Below are 21,239 nucleotides of genomic sequence, written 5' to 3' on the forward strand. Positions count from 1 at the left end.
GGCGCTCAGCAGATGGTGACCATTGTTGTCACTGTGTTCCCTCCACACTTGGGCATCTACCAGCCAAAGCAGTCCCTTCCATTTTAGACACTGGTCTAGGCCCCAGGGGATACCCCGAGGATATTTAAGACAGTATGGTTTGCCAACCTATGGGGGTGTTGAGAGTCTCACGAAAGGGGCGCAGTCTTCAGAACTTGCCAAGAAAGTCTTCCTGGGCGGCGCGGCCCTCGGCTTCGAGTCTCCAGCGCCTTCTCCCGGGGCCTGAGCGCGCCCCCCACAGGCAGTCCCTAGGAAAGCCTCTGCCGGGGAGCCCCGGAGCCCAGTGGCCCCAACCCCTCTCCCCCTCCCCCCGGGCGGCCACCCTCGGGGGCGAGGCAGCCGGCGCGTGGGAGGGGACGGCGCGCCATTGGCTTGCGCGCGGGACCGAGAGGAGGGACCAGCGCGGGCCGCCAGACTCGGGTAAACCCCGGCCGCGCAGGACGCCGCGCGCAGTCCCGCCCGGCCCGGCCCTGCCCTGCCCTGCCCCGCGCGGGCGGCGCGATGTGAGGCTCCCGAGGGCCCGAGCGTCCCCTGGCTCGCCAGCTCCGCGCAGCGCCGGCGCCAGCATGCGCTAGGAACGTAAGTTCTGTTCCCCGCCGCCGCCTCCGAGCCTCGCACGCTCCCCTCCCGCCGCCGGCCGGTGCCTGCGCAGCGCAGCGCAGCCCAGCCCGGCGGGGCTTCTGCCGCCCGCAGGGACCGCGGCAGACCTGGGGACCCCGTGCGCGCCAGCTGGACGCCCCAGGACCTCTTGGCCCCAGCGGATAATGCCGGGATTCCAGTGGTCGCCTCCCCCCACCCAAAAGGCGCAGCCCCGCAGCCCCGCAGCCCCGCAGCCCCTTCGGTTACCTCCCTTGGCGCTCTCCACTCGCACCGCCCCTCCCTCTGCCTCGGTTTCCCTTTCTACCCCGGCTTTCTCCCTTCGCTGTCTCCTCCCTGTTGGACTGTTGATTCCCCCCCTGCCTCCCCCTCAGCTTCGGAGCAAGAGAGAAAGAGCCAAGAGCAGTTTCTGTCTCCCTGGGGTCCGACTGTTGTCCCCGCGCTCGGTTCTCTGTCCCCTCCCCCCACATCGCCATTGTTTCCCGGTCCAAGGAGTGCGCGGCACAAACTTGCGAGTGCCCCTCCTTCTGCCTTCGCCCCCGCAGAGCCGCGGGTCGCGGTGGCGGAGTTCCCGCTGGCCGGACCTATTGGTTGCGCGGGCCGTGGGGGCGTCCGGCAGCCGGGAGCTCCCCGCCTGGGGTCCTCCAGCCCTCAGGCCCGGGTCTCAGAAAGTGGGTGAGTGCCTGGAGCTAGGAGATAAAGGACACAGAGGCGGAAGAAGAAGCCAGACTGGGAGAGACCCTGGTCTCCGGGCCTGCGAGGGAAGGAGGGATCGGGGGGGAGGGGGAGGAGGCAGAAACCGTAGCCGCGCCTAAGACCCAGTTGTTGGGTGGGAGGGTCCGGGAAGCTCAGGTAGAGACGGACGCTCCCCAGTCTTCCCTAAGTCGCGCGCTCAGCGGGAAGGGGGCAGTGTGGGGCCATCGGCTTGGCTCTCGGTGGGCTGGGGGGTCCCTGCCAGGAGCAAAATAGTCGCATCCACCTCCGGGCGGGGTTGGGGGGGGGGCGTCTATCGAGGAAACGCCTGAACCCTGCGCGCATCCCGGGCGCGCCCCACGGGGTCCGGCGCTTGCGTTGCGTTCCCTTGCCCCGCCCTCCCCGCCCCCACCCAGTGCCCGGCTCCTGCCGCCCCCAAGCGGCCTCAGGGGAGCGGGTTTCTTCTCTGGAGCAAGGTGGGCGGGGGCAGGAGTGGCCCGAGGCCGGGAATTCGAGGCCGGGAACTCGGGGCTCCTCTGGAGCCCAGCGCTGACGACCAGTCCCCCCTTGGTTTCCCACCATCGCCCCGCGCTTCCTGGTTGATTTCCTTCAAACTTTCCCTGGTGGGGCGGTTCTGCTAGGAGAAGGCATCACGGCCACAGGGATGCCCACCCCAACTGGGCGGCCTCTTGGACCTAAACCTCTGGTGGCCCGTGCAGAGGGGGCCAGAACCCTCTGCAGACCCTCTCTTCCTGCGAGCTAGAGATCCCAGGGACACAGAGTGGAATGGGGTGGGAGGAGCTGGTGGAGCGCCAGGAAGGGACACTGTCCATTCCTTAGCGGAAGCCTCACACCAGCCCCACACTCAGCCCAGGAAGAGGGAAAGTTTTTCTTGTTGAGTTGTTAGGACATAAGGAACTGTATATTCACCAGGTCTCTGTTTTCCTGTCTACAAAATGGGCCGTCTGGTCCCTGAGGTCCCCTCTGGCTCCATTAGCTGGAAGCAAGCTGCCCTGACTTCTCTTTTTCTGCCCACACGCTGTAGGTTTAATCAGTCCTTAAAAATTTGGGGTGGAGGGCTGAGGCCCAACCAAAGGCCTTCACCCATGTCTGGCTGTCAACACCTGTTGGATGCCTATCCCCAGGCTCCAGCTGAAGCTTCTCCAAATCTGTACTTTGCTGCCTTCCCTCTCCCCAAATCTGATGATAGGCCCCCACCAGCTCTGGAGAAAGGGCCTGCCTCTCACTGTGTGAGGGTAGGAGAGTGATGAAATTAGCAGTGACCTCTGATATACATAGTTCAAGACTCGTCTTTACTTTCGCCGTTTGAACAAATTGTGGTCCCTATACCAAAGGTGGTTTAGTGAACCGAGTGCTGGACAGTTCTGGGCACTGGGAGACAGTTGAGAACAAAACGAAGACTCTTTCCCTCATGGAGCTGACACTTAAAAGGTAGAAGGACAAATAATAAAGTAAATTATATAGTGTATTGGGAGGCGAGGTGGGGGAGTTGACTGTCAGGAGTACTGAGGCCAGAGGTGGGGTTTTCATTTTATTTATTTAGTTTTTTTTTTTAAGATTTTATTTATTTGACACACAGAGAGAGAGAGAGATCACAAGTAGGCAGAGAGGCAGGCAGAGAGAGGGAGGGAAGCAGGCTTCCTGCTGGGCAGAGAGCCTGATGCGGGGCTCGATCCCATGACCCCGAGATCATGACCCAAGCGGAAGGCAGAGGCTTAGCCCACTGAGCCACCCAGGCACCCCACGGTTTCCATTTAAAACAAGGTGGTTGAGGAGGTCTTCCTGAGGAGGTGACTCTTGATCCAAGGCTTTGAAAGCGTGAACTGTGGGGATAGCTTGGGGGAAATAAAGATCCTGCAGAGAATGGCCTGTGCAAAGGCCCTGAGGCTGAAATGTGTCTGCCATATTTGAGAAACGGTAAGGAGCCACTGTGATTCTCGTGGAGTGAGGGGGTGGGGCAGAGCTAGGAGGCAAGGCTGACTGAAAAGGGGTGAAGCATGTCCCTTTCGCAGATGAGGGAAGTGGTGCTCAGCAATGACATGTAAATCACCCCAGGACATGCAGCGGCAGGATGGGGTGCCTGAGGTTCTGCCTCCTGGCCCATACTGTTTGCACTTTCCATGCATCTCAGCTACTCACTGGCAACACGGATTTGCATCCCTGCCAGGGTCAGGCCTGGCCAAGTGCCAGAAACGTGGAGGGGAGCCACCTAGGCTTAGTACCTCAAGGGGATCCGCAGCCCTGCCACCCACCCATTAGCCGTCTCCCCAGGTTCTCCCTGCCCATCCGTCGTGAGCGCCTTGGGACAATGTCTTTCTCCTGACACGGATTGACCCTTGTTCCCTTCCCATTTCCTTCTTAAGTCCACCCCTTGTAAACACCCCATTCTGCGTCCACATATAGCCCTTAGAAGGGGAATAAAGCTGGTATGGTCAAGGGGGAAACTGAGGCAAAGAAGCTGAGTCTCTTAGCCTGAGAATAATACCAACAACGTTATTACTGAGCATTCGCTATAAAACGGTGGCCATTCTTGGTGTTTTTGTGCATCTTCTCATCAGTAGGTGGTAGGTGTCCTTATTACACCCATTTCACAGATGAAGAAACTTGAGGCCCAGAGAAGTGGTGTCACTGGCCCAAGGCCATGCAGCTAATAAATGGTAGAAGCAGGATTTAAGCACAGGCCTTTTGAGTCCTGATCTACTCCTTTGACCCTGAGCCAGAGCCCCAAACCCTAGGGGAGATGGTCGGTCCTGGACTGTAGTTTTAGCCCATAGCATCCTGGGAAAAGTACAGGGACCTTTCTGCCTGCCTCTCCCAACCCACCCAGAAGGCGAATCACCTCTTGCTTCTGGAAAAGTTGGCTTAAAATACTGGAGAATCCCTACAAGGAAGTGCCCCTTCCCCACTCTTGTCCTCTCCTTTCAGAATTTTAGAGAGAGGTAGGAGGGGCGATGGTGGGGGTGTATGGTGTGTGTCTGCTACCTCCTCACCACAGCCCTGGCCCCAGGACGGCCAGAAGTCAGGCTATCCCCATGGTCATGGCCCCCATGGGATTTGGAAGCACCAGCTGCCTTTGAGGGCCCTGACATGGTCCCTGGGCTGGTGGGGTCGGGGGGACGGGCCCATTCCCGGTTGAAAAGGATAGAAATTCCCCTTGTGCTCACCCTCTGCATTAGCAGGGACAGGGAACCCCCCCCCCACAATGACATCTGAGTGGTGACAGCTGCTGGTCAAGGGGCTGGCTCCCCCTTTCCCACCACCCTCAGACCCCGGGGGATGAGGCCCAGGGAGGTCCCCTCCCCTGTTCTGTCTTGTCTCAGCCTTTCTGGTGTGTAGGCAGTGTTTACTTTCAGTCCCTGAAGCTCTGGAGATGTTTATTTGTGATGAAAAGTTTGGGCTTCCCTCTGCCATTCTGGCAATCAGGCACCTTCAAAAGAAAGAATAGTAGATAAATCCTATGTGTCCCCAGGGGCAGCCAGGCAGCTGGAGCTAGGGCCTCGTGTCCCGTTGGTGTGTGGATTTCGAAGCCACATTGTTGAACATGACGGAGACCACACTCTCAGTTTTTCTTAGATGAGGCGACGGAGTCCCAGAGTAGGGCCCTGGTTTTGCCATGGTGGCAGACAGACTCTCTAGGGACCTCAGCCGTCCTCTCCCCACTGGGCACCATGCCAGCTCCCGTGTACCAGGACATTCTTGGAAATGGGACACGGAGTGCCTTCTTTTTCTTGAGTCTGGGTTTTGTCTCAGGGACCAGGTCTGTCCCCACAGCGGGATTCAGATCCTGCCCCCTCCTCTCCACTGCCAGGGTTTGCCTGCTGCCCCGCCCTGCCCTTCGCATCCACCCTGAGCCCCGGGGGTGGGGGGTGGGGGTGGGGAGTGGGCGTGAGGCAGGTGATGGATGATGCCGGCAGGGCTCGTGGTCTGCTGGAGAGGCAAGGCTGACTCAGGCGGGCTCAGCCTTTAGAATAAGTCTGCTCTCGAGGGACACACCGCCAGGAAGCTCTGTGGCGTGTAGCCTCGCCTTGGCTTGGTGCTGTCGCCCCGAGACCCATGTGACCAGACCCGCACCTGGGGGCCACTGCGATGACGTCAGTCATGACGCCAGTCACGCATTAGTGAAGCAAGCCCCCTTTGTGTCCTGTGACTTCCTAGCTTGGCTGTAATTCTGCCCCAGCCTGGTAAGTCAGGCATCGTGACCCACATTTATAGCACAGGAATGGAGGGTCTTCAGGCTGACTTGCCTCACGGCCTCAGGCTGGTAATGAACGTGGGTCTATCCATGCCCACACCCCTTCAGCACAGCCTTTGAGATGTGAGAGTCACTCTGCCTGAGGGCTCAGGCTGGCAGGTTCTGGGTTGGGGGTCTTTGGAGGGGCCTCTGGGCCTGATGGGCTGCCCCAGGAAGGGACCACGGGGGTGGATGACAGGGGCTCTGGACCCTCTAGCCTCCCTGGCCTCCTTGCTGGCCCTTGCTCCTTGCCTCCCCTCCTCTCGCTACCCCCTCTCCTCGTTGCCCTGTCCCATACCCCGTTTCCAGTTATTTTACACCAACGTGATAAGAGAACAATGGGTCTCCCTGCAGCCCTTCCCTGGTCCTGCTGGGGTCACAGGGCCTTAACCCAAGGGATCCTAGACCCCAGGAAGGAAGGAAGTTCAGATGCTGGCAACCTGCCAGGGGCTTTCAAGAGGCGATGTGATGAGGAAGATGGCTTAGGGCTTAGTTCTTCCTAGAGGTCGGGTTCACCAAAGAGCACCCCAGGCCTGCACACACACACCGGCTTCTCTCAGGATGTTATTTACAGCGTAGTTAACTCGCTCCCAGTTCAGCTCTGCAGCTCACCCTGAGAAGCTTGAGTAAGTCCCTCAGGCCTTAGTTTCTTCCTCTGTGGAGTGGGGGTGACAACACAGCCATTCTCACAGGGCTGTTGTGGGGGCTGCCAAGAATTCCTGGTCTGGAAGTACTTGTTCCCTGCCTCCAGCCCTCGGACAGATGCTCTCCGGGGCAGTGTCTACCAGATGGGGAGGGACGGGGTGGGGGGCACTGTCCCTCCAGCAAAGGGTCTTATTGGAAAAGGAAGTCGTTCTTGGCTGTGACGCTCAGCGGCAGCAGCGACTCCCCCTGCATCACCGGGAGGCTTGTTAGCTGGTGGGTGTGCAGGGCCTCGGGCCCCCTACCCCCGCCTCCCCCCTCCCCCCGCGCCCCCCCCCCCCCACTGCTGGTCAGGTTTTTAAGTCAGCCCTCATGGGCACAGTCTACATGCCTGATGGTTTCTATGGAAACCAAGCTTCCTGGGAAGGCTATAGGGGGGTGGGGAGAGGTCCTTTAGGACCAGCGTGGGAACCGCGCTCCCGCCCCACCTGACCTCCTGCCAGGGCAGGGCCTAGGCAGCCGTCCCATAAGCAACACCGTCCGTTGCTGTCCTGCAGGGAGTCTGCAGCAGGGGCCGGGCCCCTTGACTGCCTTTGCTCAGCGCCTCGTCACAGCCCTGTGAGCTAAAAACGAGTACCGTGGTTTCCACCAAGGCAGAAATGGAAGCTCAGAGTGGTTAGGACACTTTTTGAGGTCACAGACAAGAGAAAAACTTGAGGTTTGAGCCCAAGTTTGCCTAATCATTGAGTATACGCCCCTGTTCTCCCATGACACTCGCAGCCCTGGTAAGCCTCTCTGTCCCTGGCCTCTGTCTAGTCATGACCCCTCTGTCTTGCTGCCATGGGGAGCTCTTTGGGGATGTTCTTCCTGGCCTCAGATGTCCCTGCACTTGATGGGAGAGCAGGTAGGGGCGTGGGGGGGCAGTGCTGCAGGGAGTTAGACCTTGGCCAGCAGTGGGGAGGGAGCACTTTCCACCCCTTCCCCAACTCACAACTTGATGAGAGCTATTTGGTGAGCTCCTCACACGCCAGGAAGTGTCCCAGGCTCTGTGAGCAAGACCTATAGAAAGCCTGGCCCTGGGATGCTGGCCTTCTAGTGATGGCCACGGTTTTTTGCAGAGGGGGCATGGCGATGTCTCACCACACTGTCCCCGCCCCCCAGTCCTGACCCCCACCATTTCCTGGGCACCCTGTGGGCCAGACCGTTTGCCAAGACCATCTGTACCTACTCTCCTATGCCTTCAACATTCTAGACCCACGGATCCGAGGCCACGGGCCAGGAGGAGAGGTCAGATTTGAAGCCAGCCCCGCCTGATTGCAAAGCCCCTTTCCTGCCTGTGCCTGCCACTGGCTCCTGTGTGGCCCTCTCCGGGCCTCAGCTTTCTGCCTCGTCCAGGGTGGGTTTGGAGCCAAGCCTCTGCTTGGGCCCTGCCCCATCTAGCTGAATGTGATCCCCGGTGTTCTGGGTGGGTCCCACTGCTCCCCATGGCCCAGATGTCACTCACTGGCCCGTGCTGACCGAGCACCCCCCATCCCACCCCGTGTGCAGAGATGCAGAGGGAAGATTCTTGGGCCAGGCAGCAGCCCTGCCTTCAGATCACGGGGTCTCTGGGAGCCAGGTGCCTGTGACAGGACTAGGGATATGGGCTGGCAGTGGGCCGTGGCTGTCCACAGGAAGACCCAGAGTGTCCAGGGGAGGGAGGGAGAGGCTGTGTCCCGGGAAGGCCCCTGAAGAACAAGGATGGTCGAGATGGGAGCAGAGCGCAAGGAGGACCTTCCTGGCTGGGCAGTGGGTTTTTTTTTTTTTTTAAAGGTTTTATTTATTCATTTGACAGAGATCACAAGTAGGCAGAGAGGCAGGCAGAGAGAGAGGAGGAAGCAGGCTCCCGGCTGAGCAGAGAGCCCGATGTGGGGCTCGATCCCAGGACCCTGGGATCATGACCTGAGCTGAAGGCAGAGGCTTTAGCCCACTGAGCCACCCAGGCACCCCATGGGCAGTGGTTTTAGAACTGGAACAGCCCTGAAGAAGAACAGGGACTTGCTGGTTTTATTGGGAATCAAAGTGGGAGAGGCCGGCCAGGAGCAGAATGTAGAAGGTCGTGAACTTGGGCTCTGGGAGCTGCAGCTACATTGTCCCAGTTCCTTGCTTGGCAGGTTCTCCTCCACCCTCCCCTGCCCTTAGCCTCTGGCAGCCTGGCCTGGGGGAGGGGTGAAGCCCCGAGGGCCCTCCAGAGGGCAGCTGGCCCTGGAAAGGAAGCTACAGCCCTATCAGGCAGGCTTTTTCCATTGTGCACGGCTGAATGGCTGAATGAAGAAAGGGAAGTAGGAGTGGGGGGGGAAGCAGGTGGGGGACCCTGGGTGTTCCCTCTCCTTAGCCTCCAGCACTTGTGCAGAGAGAGTGTTCTCATTAACCCCATTTCCCAGGGGCAGACACTGAGGCTAGGAGAGCTTCGAGGGGCAGCCCGAAGCCCTGCGGCTAGTTAGAGGGCAGACCCAGGACCTGAACGAGCCTCTGGTCCAGCCGCAGTGCAGGGAGTGGAGCGAGGGAGGTGCCCTCTGTCTCCACTTAGGTTAGAATGAGGCCGGCCTGAAAACACCTGTGGACCGGGAAGGGGAAGAAAGTTGAAGGGCAGATCGAAGGGGGCCGTGTATATGGGTTGCCTTGGGGGGCCTGGCAGGTGCGTAGGGGTACTGCAGGGGCCGCCCTAGGCTTCCCAGGCTGAGCCCGGTGCTGTGGGTGAAGAAGAGACAGAACTCAGTGCTCAGAGTGGTTAGCTGTGCTGAGACAGGTGCCGGGAATCATACTCCCCGGGGATTCCACTCTCCTCAGGAGGCCTGCCCTTTGGGGGTGATAAGCTCCTTGTTGGGGGCTAGGCTCTGTAGGAGACCACAGTGGGTCCCACCAGCCCAAGTTCCTGATGGAGGTGCCTGTGGATACTGTCCCCCCTAAGAGTCATGCTGGTGTCCGATGGAACCCAGGACGCTACAGTCCCCTTGCCGTACCCTGTCCCTGGAGGCCAGCACTGCCACCCCCCCAGAGCCCTTGCTTTGCAGATTGAGGCTTGCGGTGAAGAGGGGAGTATCCTGTGTGTGTTGGTGGGGAGGGCTCGTTGGGCAGAGGAAGGCAGCTGATGCTTTGAGCGGGGGTCTCTGAGACAGCCTGGGATCTGATGGGCTTGACCCAAGTGCCACCTTATGCCATGGGATGGAGATCTGTGCGTAACTGTCAAACTCTGGAAACAACCCAGATGTCCTTCAGTGAGTGACTGGATAACCAACGGGTCCATCTACTTTGTGGAATATTACTCTGCCTTAAAGAGGGCCGGGCAGGGGAAGGTGCCCAGCAGCCCTGATGAGCCCCTAGCGTTAGGTGGAACGCAAGAAGCCGGTCTCAAATGGTTCTAGTCTGTATGAGTCTATTTATAGAACGTGTTTGAAAAAACAGAACCAAAGCTAGAGGGACGGCCCACAGATCAGTGGCTGCCAGGGGCGAGGGGGGCGGGGAAGGGAGGGCCAAGGCAGGTGTCCCGGTGTGCCGTTGGTCGTTCTCTGCATCTCTACACTGGCTAAAAGTCGTGTAACTGCAAAACAGCAAAAAATGTTGGTTCTGCAGTATGTAAATGAAAAAGATGAAAGGCCAGAGGGGAGGCCGGAAAAGGAAGGAGGGCGAGGGCCGGGCTCCCCGGTGCTTTCTTGGCTGAGGGCAGCAAGGCCCGGCGGCTCCCAGCTGTGGCTGGCCAGCTCTCATGGGCCATCTGGAACTGGTCCACTGGGTGGTGGGAGGGACGCCAGGCTTCTTGTTGCCTCTCTGGAGTCACAAGAAGTTGTGGGAAGTGCTGAGGCATGGGGACAACGCCTGTTCCCCTGGGGACCAGTGTGGCTAAACCCTGCATTCTCCTGTGGGGCTGGTAACCCCCCCCCCAATCAAATGGCCTTGGGCATTGGAACTGTCTTCATCACCACCACCGGCCACATGGCCCCGGCGGTATGTGGGGAGGGGACTGCATAGATGAGAAACTGAGGCCTGGGGGCTGAACATCACTCAGTGGATACCCCCGAGACTGACCTGTGTGGTCAGTTTCAAACTGGAGCTGCTTGGCTACTCCCAGGCCTTACCCAAGTCTAAAGCCACATTTCCCAGGCTCCCTGCAGTTTGATTCTGTGCCCTGGGGTTTATTTGTTTGGCTGCTTTGTTTTGTGTTAAGACACTGGGAGGCTAGAAAACCAGAGGGGACCTGGGGCCATCTCTGCCTCTGGCAGCCCTGATCCAGGGCTTGGAGGCTGAGACTTGGTTGGGGCCACACACCACTAAGGTGGCAGGGTGACTGCGGCCAAGGTCCGGCAGGCCCAGCAGAGGGATGCACGATTTCTGAGCCCCTTCTGTAAGTGAGGGTAGTGTTCCGGCCTTCCTGGAGGGTGGCTGTGGGCTTCTATAGAAGGTGCTGGGCATGGGGTGCCGTGGGGGGTACTGGAGTGACTCAGCCCCGTCTCTGTTGGACTTCGTTGAGCTTGGTTTCCTCCTCTGTGGAATGGGTGTAAATAGTTCCCATCGCCTGCCAGGGATGGAGGGTGCTGTGAATAGAGGAGCCCAGGGCCACCCCTGGGCCAGGTTTTGGAAGCCTTTGGCTCACTGGGGTCAACACTTTTGTCTCCTTCACATAGGTTTTGTGTTGATTGAAGGTGAGGACCAGCAGTCAACTCATCTCTGTGTCTCCCAGCCCAGTGCCAGGCACACAGTAGGTGCTCAAGTCCCAGCCCGAGGTGGAGCTGGGGGGTGGCTGGGGTGTGGGGACTGTGGGTGATCATGAGCAGACCCGGGGTAGGGAAGGGGCTGGTGGTGGGTGTCCCTGACAGGAAGGGGCCCAGAACTTTTGCCAGCGCTCCAGGCCATCCTTCTTCTGGCTCCGCTGGGCTCTGGGGTCTTTCAGACCTGGCAGGTTTGAAGGAGGTTGTCTGTGAGACAGGGAGGGAGGGCTTGTTGGACAGAGAGATGATCTGGGAAAAAATTCAGTGTGGCGCCTGGACCCCAGGACTTGGGCAGATCTTCCCTCTTCTGGCAAGACCAGCCCAGACTCCTCTTTGCCCCCATCTCCCAGGAACCTTTGGATGTGGTCTCCCCTGGGGCCTGAATGCCTTTCCTGGGCCCACATGCTCCTCCAGGGCCTTCTGTAAGGCTCCATCCCGCCTGATTACCCGGGGTGTGCCGTGTCCATGGAGGCCAGATGGGCTCACACAGCTGGAACGGCTTTTGGGACATGCTTGCCCACCCATTTTATAGATGAGGAAGCTGAGGCCAGGGAGGGGAGAGACTTCCCCTAACAGTCAGCTGGTTAGAGAGCTAAATACTAAGCCTGCCCCCCCCAGAGTTCCAGCTGCTGCCCCAAGCTAACAGGGATGTCTCAGCAGGCCCAGGGGTCAGGTGTGGCTGCCCCTGAGGTCTGGAAGCTGGACAGGACCCGTGGCTGAGGCAGGTGTCTCCCTTCAGCCCCTCTGCAGACACCAGCCTCCAGGGCAAGATGGCGACCAAGCAGCCCCCTCCTCTCATGAAGAAGCACAGCCAGACGGACCTCGTGAGCCGCCTGAAGACCCGCAAGATCCTCGGCGTGGGCGGGGAGGATGACGACGGGGAGGTGCACCGCTCCAAGGTGGGCTGAGGGGTCTGAAGCCGGACCCCGGGGTCCGCCTCTGAACCCCCATCTGGGGAGGCGGGTCCAGCCTGCCATTCGGGAGAAGAGTAGACGTGGTCTGTGAAACTGTGGGAGCCCCGGGACTTGGCTCATTATTTTTTTCTAGGAACTTCATGGAGATATCAGGGGAATAATGACAAAAAGAAAGATCATTAGAATGAATTTCATGCTTACTGTGTGCCGGTTGCTGCTCCAGTTGCTTTATAAGTCTGATTTAATCTGGCTAGTCTTGGGAGATAGTTATGAACCCATTTTATCGATAAGGAAACTGAGGCTCAGAGAGGTCAAGGATGTGTGCGAGGCCACCCCAGGTAGGGGCACAGCCAGGCTTTAAGCCCGTGTCCAGCTGAACCCTGAGCTTTTATTCCTACCACCATATTTTCAGCTTCCTGTAAGCTCTGGTGTCAAGAACAGGCAGAGGGAGGTGGCCTCAGTGTGACCCTCCCAGCCTGGGTGACCCTTTGGCTAAGCAGAAGTACCCAGGTGGGTCCCTGGGCATGCCAGGGGGGCTCAAGGAAGGGAGTGAATGGGCTGGGGGCACCCCTGACCCCGTCTTTGTCCACAGATCAGCCAGGTCTTGGGTAACGAAATCAAGTTTGCTGTTCGGGAGCCTCTGGGGCTGAGGTGAGCATCGAGGGTGCGTTTGGGTGGGTGCCTGGCTATGGGGAGGGGTGCTGCGTGAGACCCCGCCTCGTCAGCTTCGTCCCTGTGTCCCCGTGTCCGTGACTCCATCCCATCTCGTTCCCTCTCTCTAAAGCCAGCCATCCCTGGACATCTTGGCTGGAGAGGGGAGGGTCCCCTGGGCCCTGCAGGTGGCAGTGAGGGGGCCTGGCCGTGACTTTTCTCTCCACACCTCCCCAGGGTTTGGCAGTTTGCTTCCGCTGTGCTGTTCTCTGGCATTGCCATCATGGTGAGCCCCCACCCCCGCCCTCACCCCCGCCCCTGGGACCTGGCCCTGGGTCTGGCTCCCTGTGTCCCGCCTCTGGGTCTCTTCCGGAGGTTCATTCCCCGTCCTGGGGCCCCTGCTGCCTTCCCCCAAGGCCAGCATGCTAAGGCCCTACCTGTCAGGGCTCTCTAGCCCCCTCCCGAGTCCCAGCTCCGGACAGTCCTTCTCACCTGAACCCTGCCTGTTCTGGAGCATCCTAGATCCCAGGACCCATGTTCCTGACTCCGTGCCTCTGGGAACCTAGAGCCTTCTATCCTGGCACGGGGGCGTGGGGGAGAGTCAAGGCGCTTCAGCCTGGCTTCCGGGAGGAAAGATGTCCAGGAGACATTCCAACTTTCCCCTGAACTGCCCACCCTGTCCACAGGCCCTCGCCTTCCCTGACCAGCTCTATGATGCCGTCTTCGACGGAGCCCAGGTGACCAGCAAGACCCCCATCCGTCTCTACGGTGGGGCTCTCCTCAGTGAGTGTTGCTGGGGCAGACGTGATGGGCAGCTGGGGCCCCACAGAGACTGAGAGGAGCAGGGAAAGCCTATCTTTGTGCGGGGGTGGGGGTTGGAGGGCTCCCCTCCCCTTCCCAGCACACATCAACCCCCTTCAGCCCAGGAGTCTGTCTCTGCTGGGTGTGTGCTGCCATCTTGTGGCCACTGCTGCAATGTACCCAGTGGACGGGGCGGCGTCTTTGACATCATCTGGGCAAAGGCTTTCTGAGGGTTTACTCCCTAGTGCACCTCCCGTCATCAGTCATCAGGGTGCTGAGATGAATGAGGTCCTGGCCCTGCCCTCCAGGACCTTGCCGCCTAGAGGAGGAGACAAAATCAACACAGTGCAAAACCCCTCCCACTCTTGGGCCTCTCGTGTGAACCATCCCGTTTCCTTTCTGATTTGAGTCACACGTGGTGCCTGGTAGGAAGCTGAATTACAGCTTTTAAGGCCTCACCCAGGTAGTGTACCTCCTCCTCTCTGAAACATTATATGGCTCCCTTTTGCCTGCAGAATAAAGGCCCAGTCCTGTCACTTGGCTTTTGGGGTGGTCTGTGGCGTGGATCCAGCCTACCTTTCCAGACCTGCCTCCCTCAGATCCCACAGTGGGCCCCGACTCCAGCCCCATCTCATGATGCCTAGCCCCCCCATGTCGGTAGGCCATGCCTCTGTAGATGCAGTGTCCCCGACCTTGTGCTGATGGCACTAATACCCATCCCCCAAGTGTTTGCCCAGGTATCAGGGGTGGGGGGCGGGATACCTTTAAGCCCTTCACTCAGGCAGTGGGAGACCTAGGGTTATAAGGTTAAGCCGGATGATGGATGAGTTTTAATTTGGGGAGTGTGAGTAGGGGTGGAGGATGAGGAAGTCTGGGATCCTGTCCTGGCTTCGAGGGGGTTGGTGGGTGCTTCGAGGGGGTGGGTGGGTCAAGCTGCCTGCCCCCAGCCTGCTCTTTGCCCTTGACCACAGGCATCTCGCTGATCATGTGGAATGCTCTCTACACTGCCGAGAAGGTTATCATCCGGTGGACTCTGCTCACCGAAGCCTGTTACTTCGGGGTCCAGTTCTTGGGTGAGTCCCAAGGTGGGCAGTGAAATGGGGAGACGGATGGGGTGGGGGATACGGGCAGGGCCACTTGGCCCCTGGCTCTCCAGCTCCCCCCATTTGGCTTCCAGGAAGGGATGGAAATCTGAAGGGGAGGGGCGCACATGGCCGTGTTTACCCGTATGTGTGCACCCCTGTGCTCACACACCTGAGACGTACCTGTACCTTCTTGAACACACACACCTACATACATACACACACACAGACATATGTCCACAGCCTCCCACACACACGTGCACCTGCAGCTTCCCATAACCCATCACTCCCTCGTGTACCCAGCACAGGTGTGACAGCGCACACCCAGTGTGGCCCACGTGCTCCCTCTCACCCCAGCATCTGTCCCACAGGGGACATTGGACCAGATGCGTTCTTGAGGCCCGGCAGCTGGCAGGATACCCCAGCGCAGCAGGTCATTCTGTGTTGGGGGTTGTGACACACACCCCTCCTCTGACCTCTGTCCCTTCCCGGTCTTTCTCTCTCGCAGTGGTCACCGCCACGCTAGCTGAGACAGGCCTCGTGTCCCTGGGGATCCTGCTGCTCCTGGCCAGTCGTCTCCTTTTCGTCGCCATCAGCGTTTACTACTATTACCAAGTTGGCCGAAAACCCAAGAAAGTCTAGCCCCTTGCTGGGCTAGGGGCCCCCGTGGGGCAGGGAGACCCTGCCTGGGGCCTTGGTTTCCCTCTGGCTCCTGGAAGGCAGGAAGGACCCTGCCTTGCACCAGGCCTGCCCCAGGCAGGTGGGGCCGCTCGCCTTCCTTTCCTCCTGGGCACCCCCACATGCTGTGATCTCCTGGACTTTCAGGCTTGGGGAGGGACAAGGCCTCGGCACCTCTGCCCTTCACCCCACACAGCAGCACCTCCTTTTTTTGGCTCTCTTGGCCTTCTGATCCCGTGGATAGACACTGACTGAAGAGCTTGAGTCATGGGGTGTTGGGCTAAGGAGCGGCTTCTGCCCCTTCTGCCAGGACACCTTTCTTTCGTTTGGGAGGGGTGCCCTGCTTCCCTGTCCTCCCTGCACCCCACCCATTCTAGTGCCCACACAGCTGAACGTGGCTTCTGTGTATGCCTGGAAGATCTGATCACTCGACCCTGCGCCCATCCTCCTTGGCGTGGGCCCTCCCCACCCATGGGAGCCGCCGGCTGTCCCTCCACACACATCCCTACCCTTCCCACCACCCCACTGCGGGACTGACAGGCAGGGACCCCTGAGAGACAGGCCACCTGCAGCCAGAGCCCTTGCCCAGCCCCAGCCCGGCCACCACGGGCTCTGTCCTAGGGCCTCCCTCTAGGCTGCTGGAGGCGCTCAGGAGTCCCCTCCCCGCAACTGGCCTGGGTCCAGAGGCTCCCAGCAGCCTCCCCGCAGGACGGCCCCGGCAGTGGGCATAAAGGACCCCGTGGAGGCTCCCGTGAGTGACAGGGTTTGGAGAGGAGGAAGAGAGAGAAGCAGCAGCGGCATCTCCTGGTCCCTTGTTGTGTCCTTCAGGGTCTGAGGTCCGCTTGGCTCAGCCCCTCACTTACCCTCAGCCTCTCCCTGGGGTGCTGCCCCCGAGGCCCGGCAAGCTGGGACTGGGTGTCCTTCCAACTCAGCAGGGAAACGAAACAAATATTTCCGCAGGCCGCGCTCATGTCCCCCACCCCAAGTGCCCCGGAGGAGGCTGACCAGCGGCTCCCTCAGAGCAGAAGAACCCCCTGTCCTGCCCCTGTCCCCCCGCCCCCATGTGCGTGCCCCTATTGTCTGTCACTTCCCCTGCGCTCCTTCCCTCTGGGACACAAGTGCGTTCACTGGGCATGGTGGCCCTCGTGTTCTGGTGACAGTGTGGACAAAGGCAGCCCAGGGCCCCACACTTGCTTCTCCTCTCGGAATCCGGCGTTTTGGGTGGGGCAAGGCGGCTGGTGGGCAGGGGATGTACTGGCTGCCACCGGCCGCCCCTCTGCCCGGGAACCTGGCCCTGCCCAAACTGGGCCCAGCTGTGCCCGCAGCCACGCAGCTGGTCCCTGGCACAGCTGTGGGGCGGCTGCAGGTCCACAGCTAAGGGGCGAGGCCAGGCCGCTCGTGACCGGCTGAGCAGAAGGGAGAGGCTGGGCTCTTCCCTGACCTCCGCCTCCTGCCGCTGTCACGTGGTCCGCTACTCAGAATCCAGCTGCTTGCTCACAAGCCCTGGCCAGGGAGGGCACCCACTGCCCCCTGGCCACACTCCTGTCCTCAGCCCGACCCTAGCCTTTTAAGGCCTGTCTCATCCTCTGATGGGGGATGGGTGGTTTGTCCTTGTCCCCAGTGGGCATGGTGGATCGGTGTCCCCGGGGTCGATGGCAGGGAGGTAGAAAGTTCCAGCTTATCTGTGGGGCTCTGGGGGCTGTGCTGGCCTCACCCCCGCAAGCCCTCTCTCCCTGCTGGGGTGCACTGGGGCAGGCTAGAGGGCAGAGCTCGGCCTTGCCCCTTGGGGTTTGGTCAGGAGGGCCTGCTGGGATGCAGGGCCTGCTGGGATGGCTTGTGCTGCTGGCTTAGACATCAGAGCTGGGCCCAGGGGGAGGGAGCCTGGCAAACAGCCAGTGGTCTGGGGACATGGGGGATGTGGGGGACACTAAGCAAGGAGCCATTACTGGGATGGAGGCAGTGACAATGGGGAGGGGGACCCATATATCTGAGGAAGACCCAGGGTGGGCCCCCACTCCATCCTGAAGGTTTGTGGAGACACCCCCCCCCCACCCCCAGCCCACCACTCTCTATCCTTGTCCCTGGAGCCCAGCACCCTCCAGCCAAGCTCCCGCCTCTGCCTTCCCCACCCCACCCAAGCAAGACCACCTTTCTTCACAGTCACTATTTATTCTTTGTTCCTTCTTTTTGTAAGAAACAGTCACAAAAACCAGTGCAAAACCATCAGTGTGGGTGTCCTGTTTTATATTACAAAAAACTCCTCTTGATATAGAATATAAAAAGGGGGGATCACAGGAAATAAACATGATAAATTAGCGAGGAACATTTACAGTTTTCAAAATAGACTTTCGACCTAGGACCCATGGGGCAAGGGAAGAGGGGGCTTCTGGGAGATAGGTGCTGGGGCCTCGGCTGGTTTGGAGTCTCCGGTCTGGGCCCCTTAGGCATGGAGGAGCGAGAGGGACAAGAGAGCCTCCGAATCCCTCAGATGGCTTCTGTTTCCCAAGATGCACACGCTCTGGAGCAGAAACCTGGCTTTCAGGCCAGGCCGTGTGGGTGTGACCAACAGCGGGCCTCTGCAGGCGGGCTGGAGGAGGTCTCCTTAGAGAGGTATCCCTAGCCCCACAGCCCCGTGGCCCTGTAGCCAGACCACCGCCAGCAGCACCTGTCCTCTATGACAGGTGCTGAGTCTGTATGTGAACCGGCCCAGTTAGATCGCAGTGCCTGGGAAGGGGGCAAGCCAGACTGGGGCTGGGCTCTGTCCTTCGAACCTCGGATGGGCCACAGGAAGCCTCGCAGACGGTCACGGCTAGAGGCTGCCCGCTCACCCTTTCCAGCCCCTGTGTGGGCAGCGGCAGACTCCACGCTCCTTGGTACCTTTCTGGAAAGCTCTGGGGGACGAGGCTCACCATCCGCCCTTGAACCTGCCTCAGCCTGATGTTCCTCTGGGATCTGTGCTGCCTCCCACCAACCTTCCCGGGGCCTACAAGGGGTGGGAAGAATGGACACTTGACTGGAGATGGGAAGAGTGCATGCCGGAGGCCAGGCCCTTCTTACCTTGAAGGTCCCAGATTCTCCTGGCTGGTAGGGGACTAGAGGGGACCAGGAAGCCTGAGATGCCCCTAGACTAGAGCCACACAGCTGCCCCACGAGACCCTGAGTCCAGCTGTTGTTACTTTTGCTAAGCTCAGACCAGCCCTTTGCCTCTGCCAGGAAGCTGGAGCTGAGCATGTGGGCAGGGGGTGGGTCTAGAGAGGAGCAAGTCCAAGGTCCTGCTCGCGCTGGGCTGGGCTACCCGCTAGCTGCAGGGGGCTCTGGGTCCCGGGGATGCCCGGTCGCTGGGGAGTTCATGGCCACACATCTGGACTTCCAGGGACAATATGGAAAGCCCCTGCTTGGAGACCAGGAGCAGGGCCTGGGACTGGGAGAGAACGGGGCAGCATAAGGATGGGATGGGGAAGGGGAGAGACGGGGAGGAGGTTAAACCCGATCTTTACAGCAGCCACAGAGCTCAGGGCTGCATCTGTAAAGGGGGCTGGTGGCAGAGCCAGGAGGCATGGGGCTCCAGGCACAGCCCTGTCTCTCTCAGGGGCTGGCGGGCTGGGAGGCTGGAAGCGGACACAGGGTCTGGGATCCAGAATGGGCTCTCCCCAGACACCGAAGAGGGACTGTGGGGGAGGACAGCAGGCTCTGTGTTGCCCCTCCCACTACCATGCCATCACTAATCAAGCCTTGATTGTTTGGCCAACACCATCGATCCCCACACCACTGATCGGGATGACGCTGTCTTTCCCCCCCTCCCCCAACCGTGCCCAAACCTCCGATCCTCTGAACAGGCCTGGCAGGCAGTCCTGATTCACTGGGGTGGAGGGATCTTGCGATACAGTTGCCAATACTGGTCTAGAATGCACGGCCTGTGTTTGAGGGACTGGTCTGTGGGTGCTGTGTGGGTGTGGGTCTAGGGGAAAACACCTCCTTACCTCAGCCTGGAAGAAACACTCAGAAGTGTGCTAGGACCCATGAAGGGACAAGAAGCCATTTGGCAGCAGAAATGAGGTGTCTTGGAGCTCTTTAGCCTGGAGAAAACGGGGATTGGGGGAGGCACTGTGTGGCCTTAACACTTTGGGGAGTGAGGGCAAGTGGAATGCCACAGGTGGAAGCAGAGAAAAACAGAGAACTCTCATGTGCACTGAGCTGATGCTAAGAAGTCAAAGCAGTCCAAAGACAAGTCTGTCTCAGGAGGTAGAAAGCTCCCCGTCCTTGGAGGTATGCAAGAAGAGGGTGGTGAAGTCTTGGCAGAAATCTTGTGGAAGACATCCAAGCCTCAGTTCTGGGAGGGGAGAGGAGAACCAGATGGTCTTGGGGATTCCTTCCAGCCCCGGGAGCCACAGAGTTGCTGGGGAACAGGGAAAGGGCTGGGCTTGTGGGAAGAGGTGGGCAGTGTAAAAAAGTGACTGTAGTGTGTGTGTGTGTGTGTCCCTGGGGGTTTAGAAAGAAGTATGGGGAGGTGGGAAGGGAGGACAGTCCAGAATTTTCTTAGCTGTGGAGCTGGTAAGTTCTTGACCAGCTTGCTTTCTCTCTCCTGGGGAAGCCAGGATGCTAGGCCAGGGAGGGGTGTGAGCAGCAGACCTGCTGGGACCTACAGAGCCCTGGAAGGTGCAACAGGCAGCCAAGGGCCCACTGGGTTCTTGTTCAGAATTGTCCTGCATATGCTGTGTGACTGAATGCAAAATGGCCCCTCTCTGGGCTTTCCGGATTATTTGATCCAACAGCTGAGGGAAGCAAGGACTCTGCCCGCTAGGCCACACTTGGATCCAGTGTCTGCAGCCCACTCTTGACCCCAGCCCGAGGCAGGGACAACGCCACCAGAGGACCAGAGGTTGAACGTAGGTTCCAAGTTCTTAAGGACGAGGCGACCGAGTCTCCTTGGGGCCCTGGGGGGCTTTGTCGACCTCTGAGAGTTGCTTTTGCCTTTTGTTGGCTAGATCTGCACTTTCTTGGCACCTGGAGCTGAGGAGAAGGCCCAGGCCCGCGACTGCCAGAGGCTGGTGGGACCTAGGAGGGAACCTGGCCCTGGGGTTCCTTTGGTCTCTAGTGCAGACAGCTTCCTGGGGTTTAGGCGCCGGGCCCCTGAAGAGAGCCCATGGCACCCACCCGGAGACCAGGCGGGGTCTAACAATCGTAGTTTCGTCTTCATTTTTTTGTTAAAAAAATAGCTATTTTCCTCTGCCGCTTCTCCTGCCCACTTATCGTGATCTCACCTCCTCCCCTGGGGCCAAGGGGGCAGGGGCGCGGGGGAGGGGAGGGCGTCGGGGGCTGGGCAGCGGTGGTGGGTGAGGCTTCAGGCTCCAGGCCACGCCCTCTACTGGATGCCCCGGAAGAGACACATGGCAAAGATCATGGCGAAAAGCTGCAGAAGTAGAAGTTGGCTTGTCAGGCTGGGCTTCCAGCCTGGCACGGGGCTGTCCCCTCCCAAGAGGAAGTAATCATTAGCCCAGCAAGGGGGCTCACCCATCGCTGGGCACACTCCTGCGGGAGGATTCCTGGGGGCAAGCACCTTTTGCCAGCCACTGGCCCTTGTTGTGCAGCAGAGTCATGGAAAGAAGGGGGCTTTGGACATGGGTTCAAATCTAATTCCTCTATTTGCCAGCAGCAACTTGGGCCAAACGCGTCCCTTCCCTGAAGCCTGAGAGCTTCTCATGCGCCCAGCCCAGTCCTAAGTACTTTCTCAGAAATCTTCAACAGAGCAGAGGCAAGGCACAGAGAGGTCGTGCGACCCACCTAAGGTCATACAGCGGCAAGTGGGGGAGTGGCGGGTTGGGTCTATGCTCTGACCCAGCAGCCTATACTCAGAAGTCCCGTGCACTCCCCTTTCTAGCTCTCAGGAGCGGGGGAAGATGTGGCCCTTGCCAGAGTTGAGAGCACTATGACCCAACATCTCACTAGGGCCCTGGGTGGGAGGGGGTTGGGGGGTAGGGCAGGCAGAGACACAGATTCAGGGATGCCCCTCTGACTAGAATGGCTGAGGCCCCCACAGGCAGGGGTCTTGCAAGTAGCAGAAGGGACAGTCCCCAGACCACAGGCTCAGGGCCAGATCTCTGGTTGGGGAAGCGGCATGGGCAAGGTGAGGCTGGGACAGCGATCC

The 21,239-nt window shown here is 59.7% G+C and overlaps 2 protein-coding genes across 5 annotated transcripts in view; one reads left to right on the plus strand and one right to left on the minus strand.

The window, feature by feature from the left end:
• Positions 1-463: 463 nt before the first annotated feature.
• LOC111149959 (tumor protein p53 inducible protein 11) lies at positions 464-17,320 on the plus strand. 3 transcript variants are annotated; one of them, XM_022507231.1, is made up of 8 exons: positions 464-618; positions 10,885-10,958; positions 11,708-11,867; positions 12,475-12,533; positions 12,771-12,819; positions 13,220-13,316; positions 14,306-14,407; positions 14,925-17,320. In XM_022507231.1, the coding sequence occupies exons 3-8, from the start codon at positions 11,739-11,741 to the stop codon at positions 15,056-15,058; spliced, it is 570 nt and encodes a 189-aa protein (XP_022362939.1). In that variant the 5' UTR covers positions 464-618; positions 10,885-10,958; positions 11,708-11,738; the 3' UTR covers positions 15,059-17,320. The 3 variants fall into 3 exon arrangements, with proteins under 3 accessions (XP_022362939.1, XP_022362940.1, XP_022362941.1); XM_022507232.1 differs by having other exon boundaries at positions 515-618; positions 10,885-10,962; XM_022507233.1 differs by lacking the exons at positions 464-618; positions 10,885-10,958; positions 12,475-12,533 and having other exon boundaries at positions 11,770-11,867.
• Positions 17,321-20,408: 3,088 nt separating this feature from the next.
• Positions 20,409-21,239, minus strand: part of LOC111150057 (tetraspanin 18) — a 173,767-nt gene continuing 172,936 nt past the window's right edge. For both annotated transcript variants that reach the window (XM_022507387.1, XM_022507388.1), the window contains one exon: positions 20,409-20,504. In XM_022507387.1, coding sequence (XP_022363095.1) covers positions 20,457-20,504 — 48 coding nt within the window. In that variant the 3' untranslated portion in view covers positions 20,409-20,456. The remainder of the gene's footprint in view (positions 20,505-21,239) is intronic.

Source organism: Enhydra lutris, unplaced genomic scaffold, assembly GCF_002288905.1.
Source record: "Enhydra lutris kenyoni isolate GAN:26980312 unplaced genomic scaffold, ASM228890v2 scaffoldscaffold22, whole genome shotgun sequence".
NCBI classification, from domain to species: Eukaryota; Metazoa; Chordata; class Mammalia; order Carnivora; family Mustelidae; genus Enhydra; species Enhydra lutris.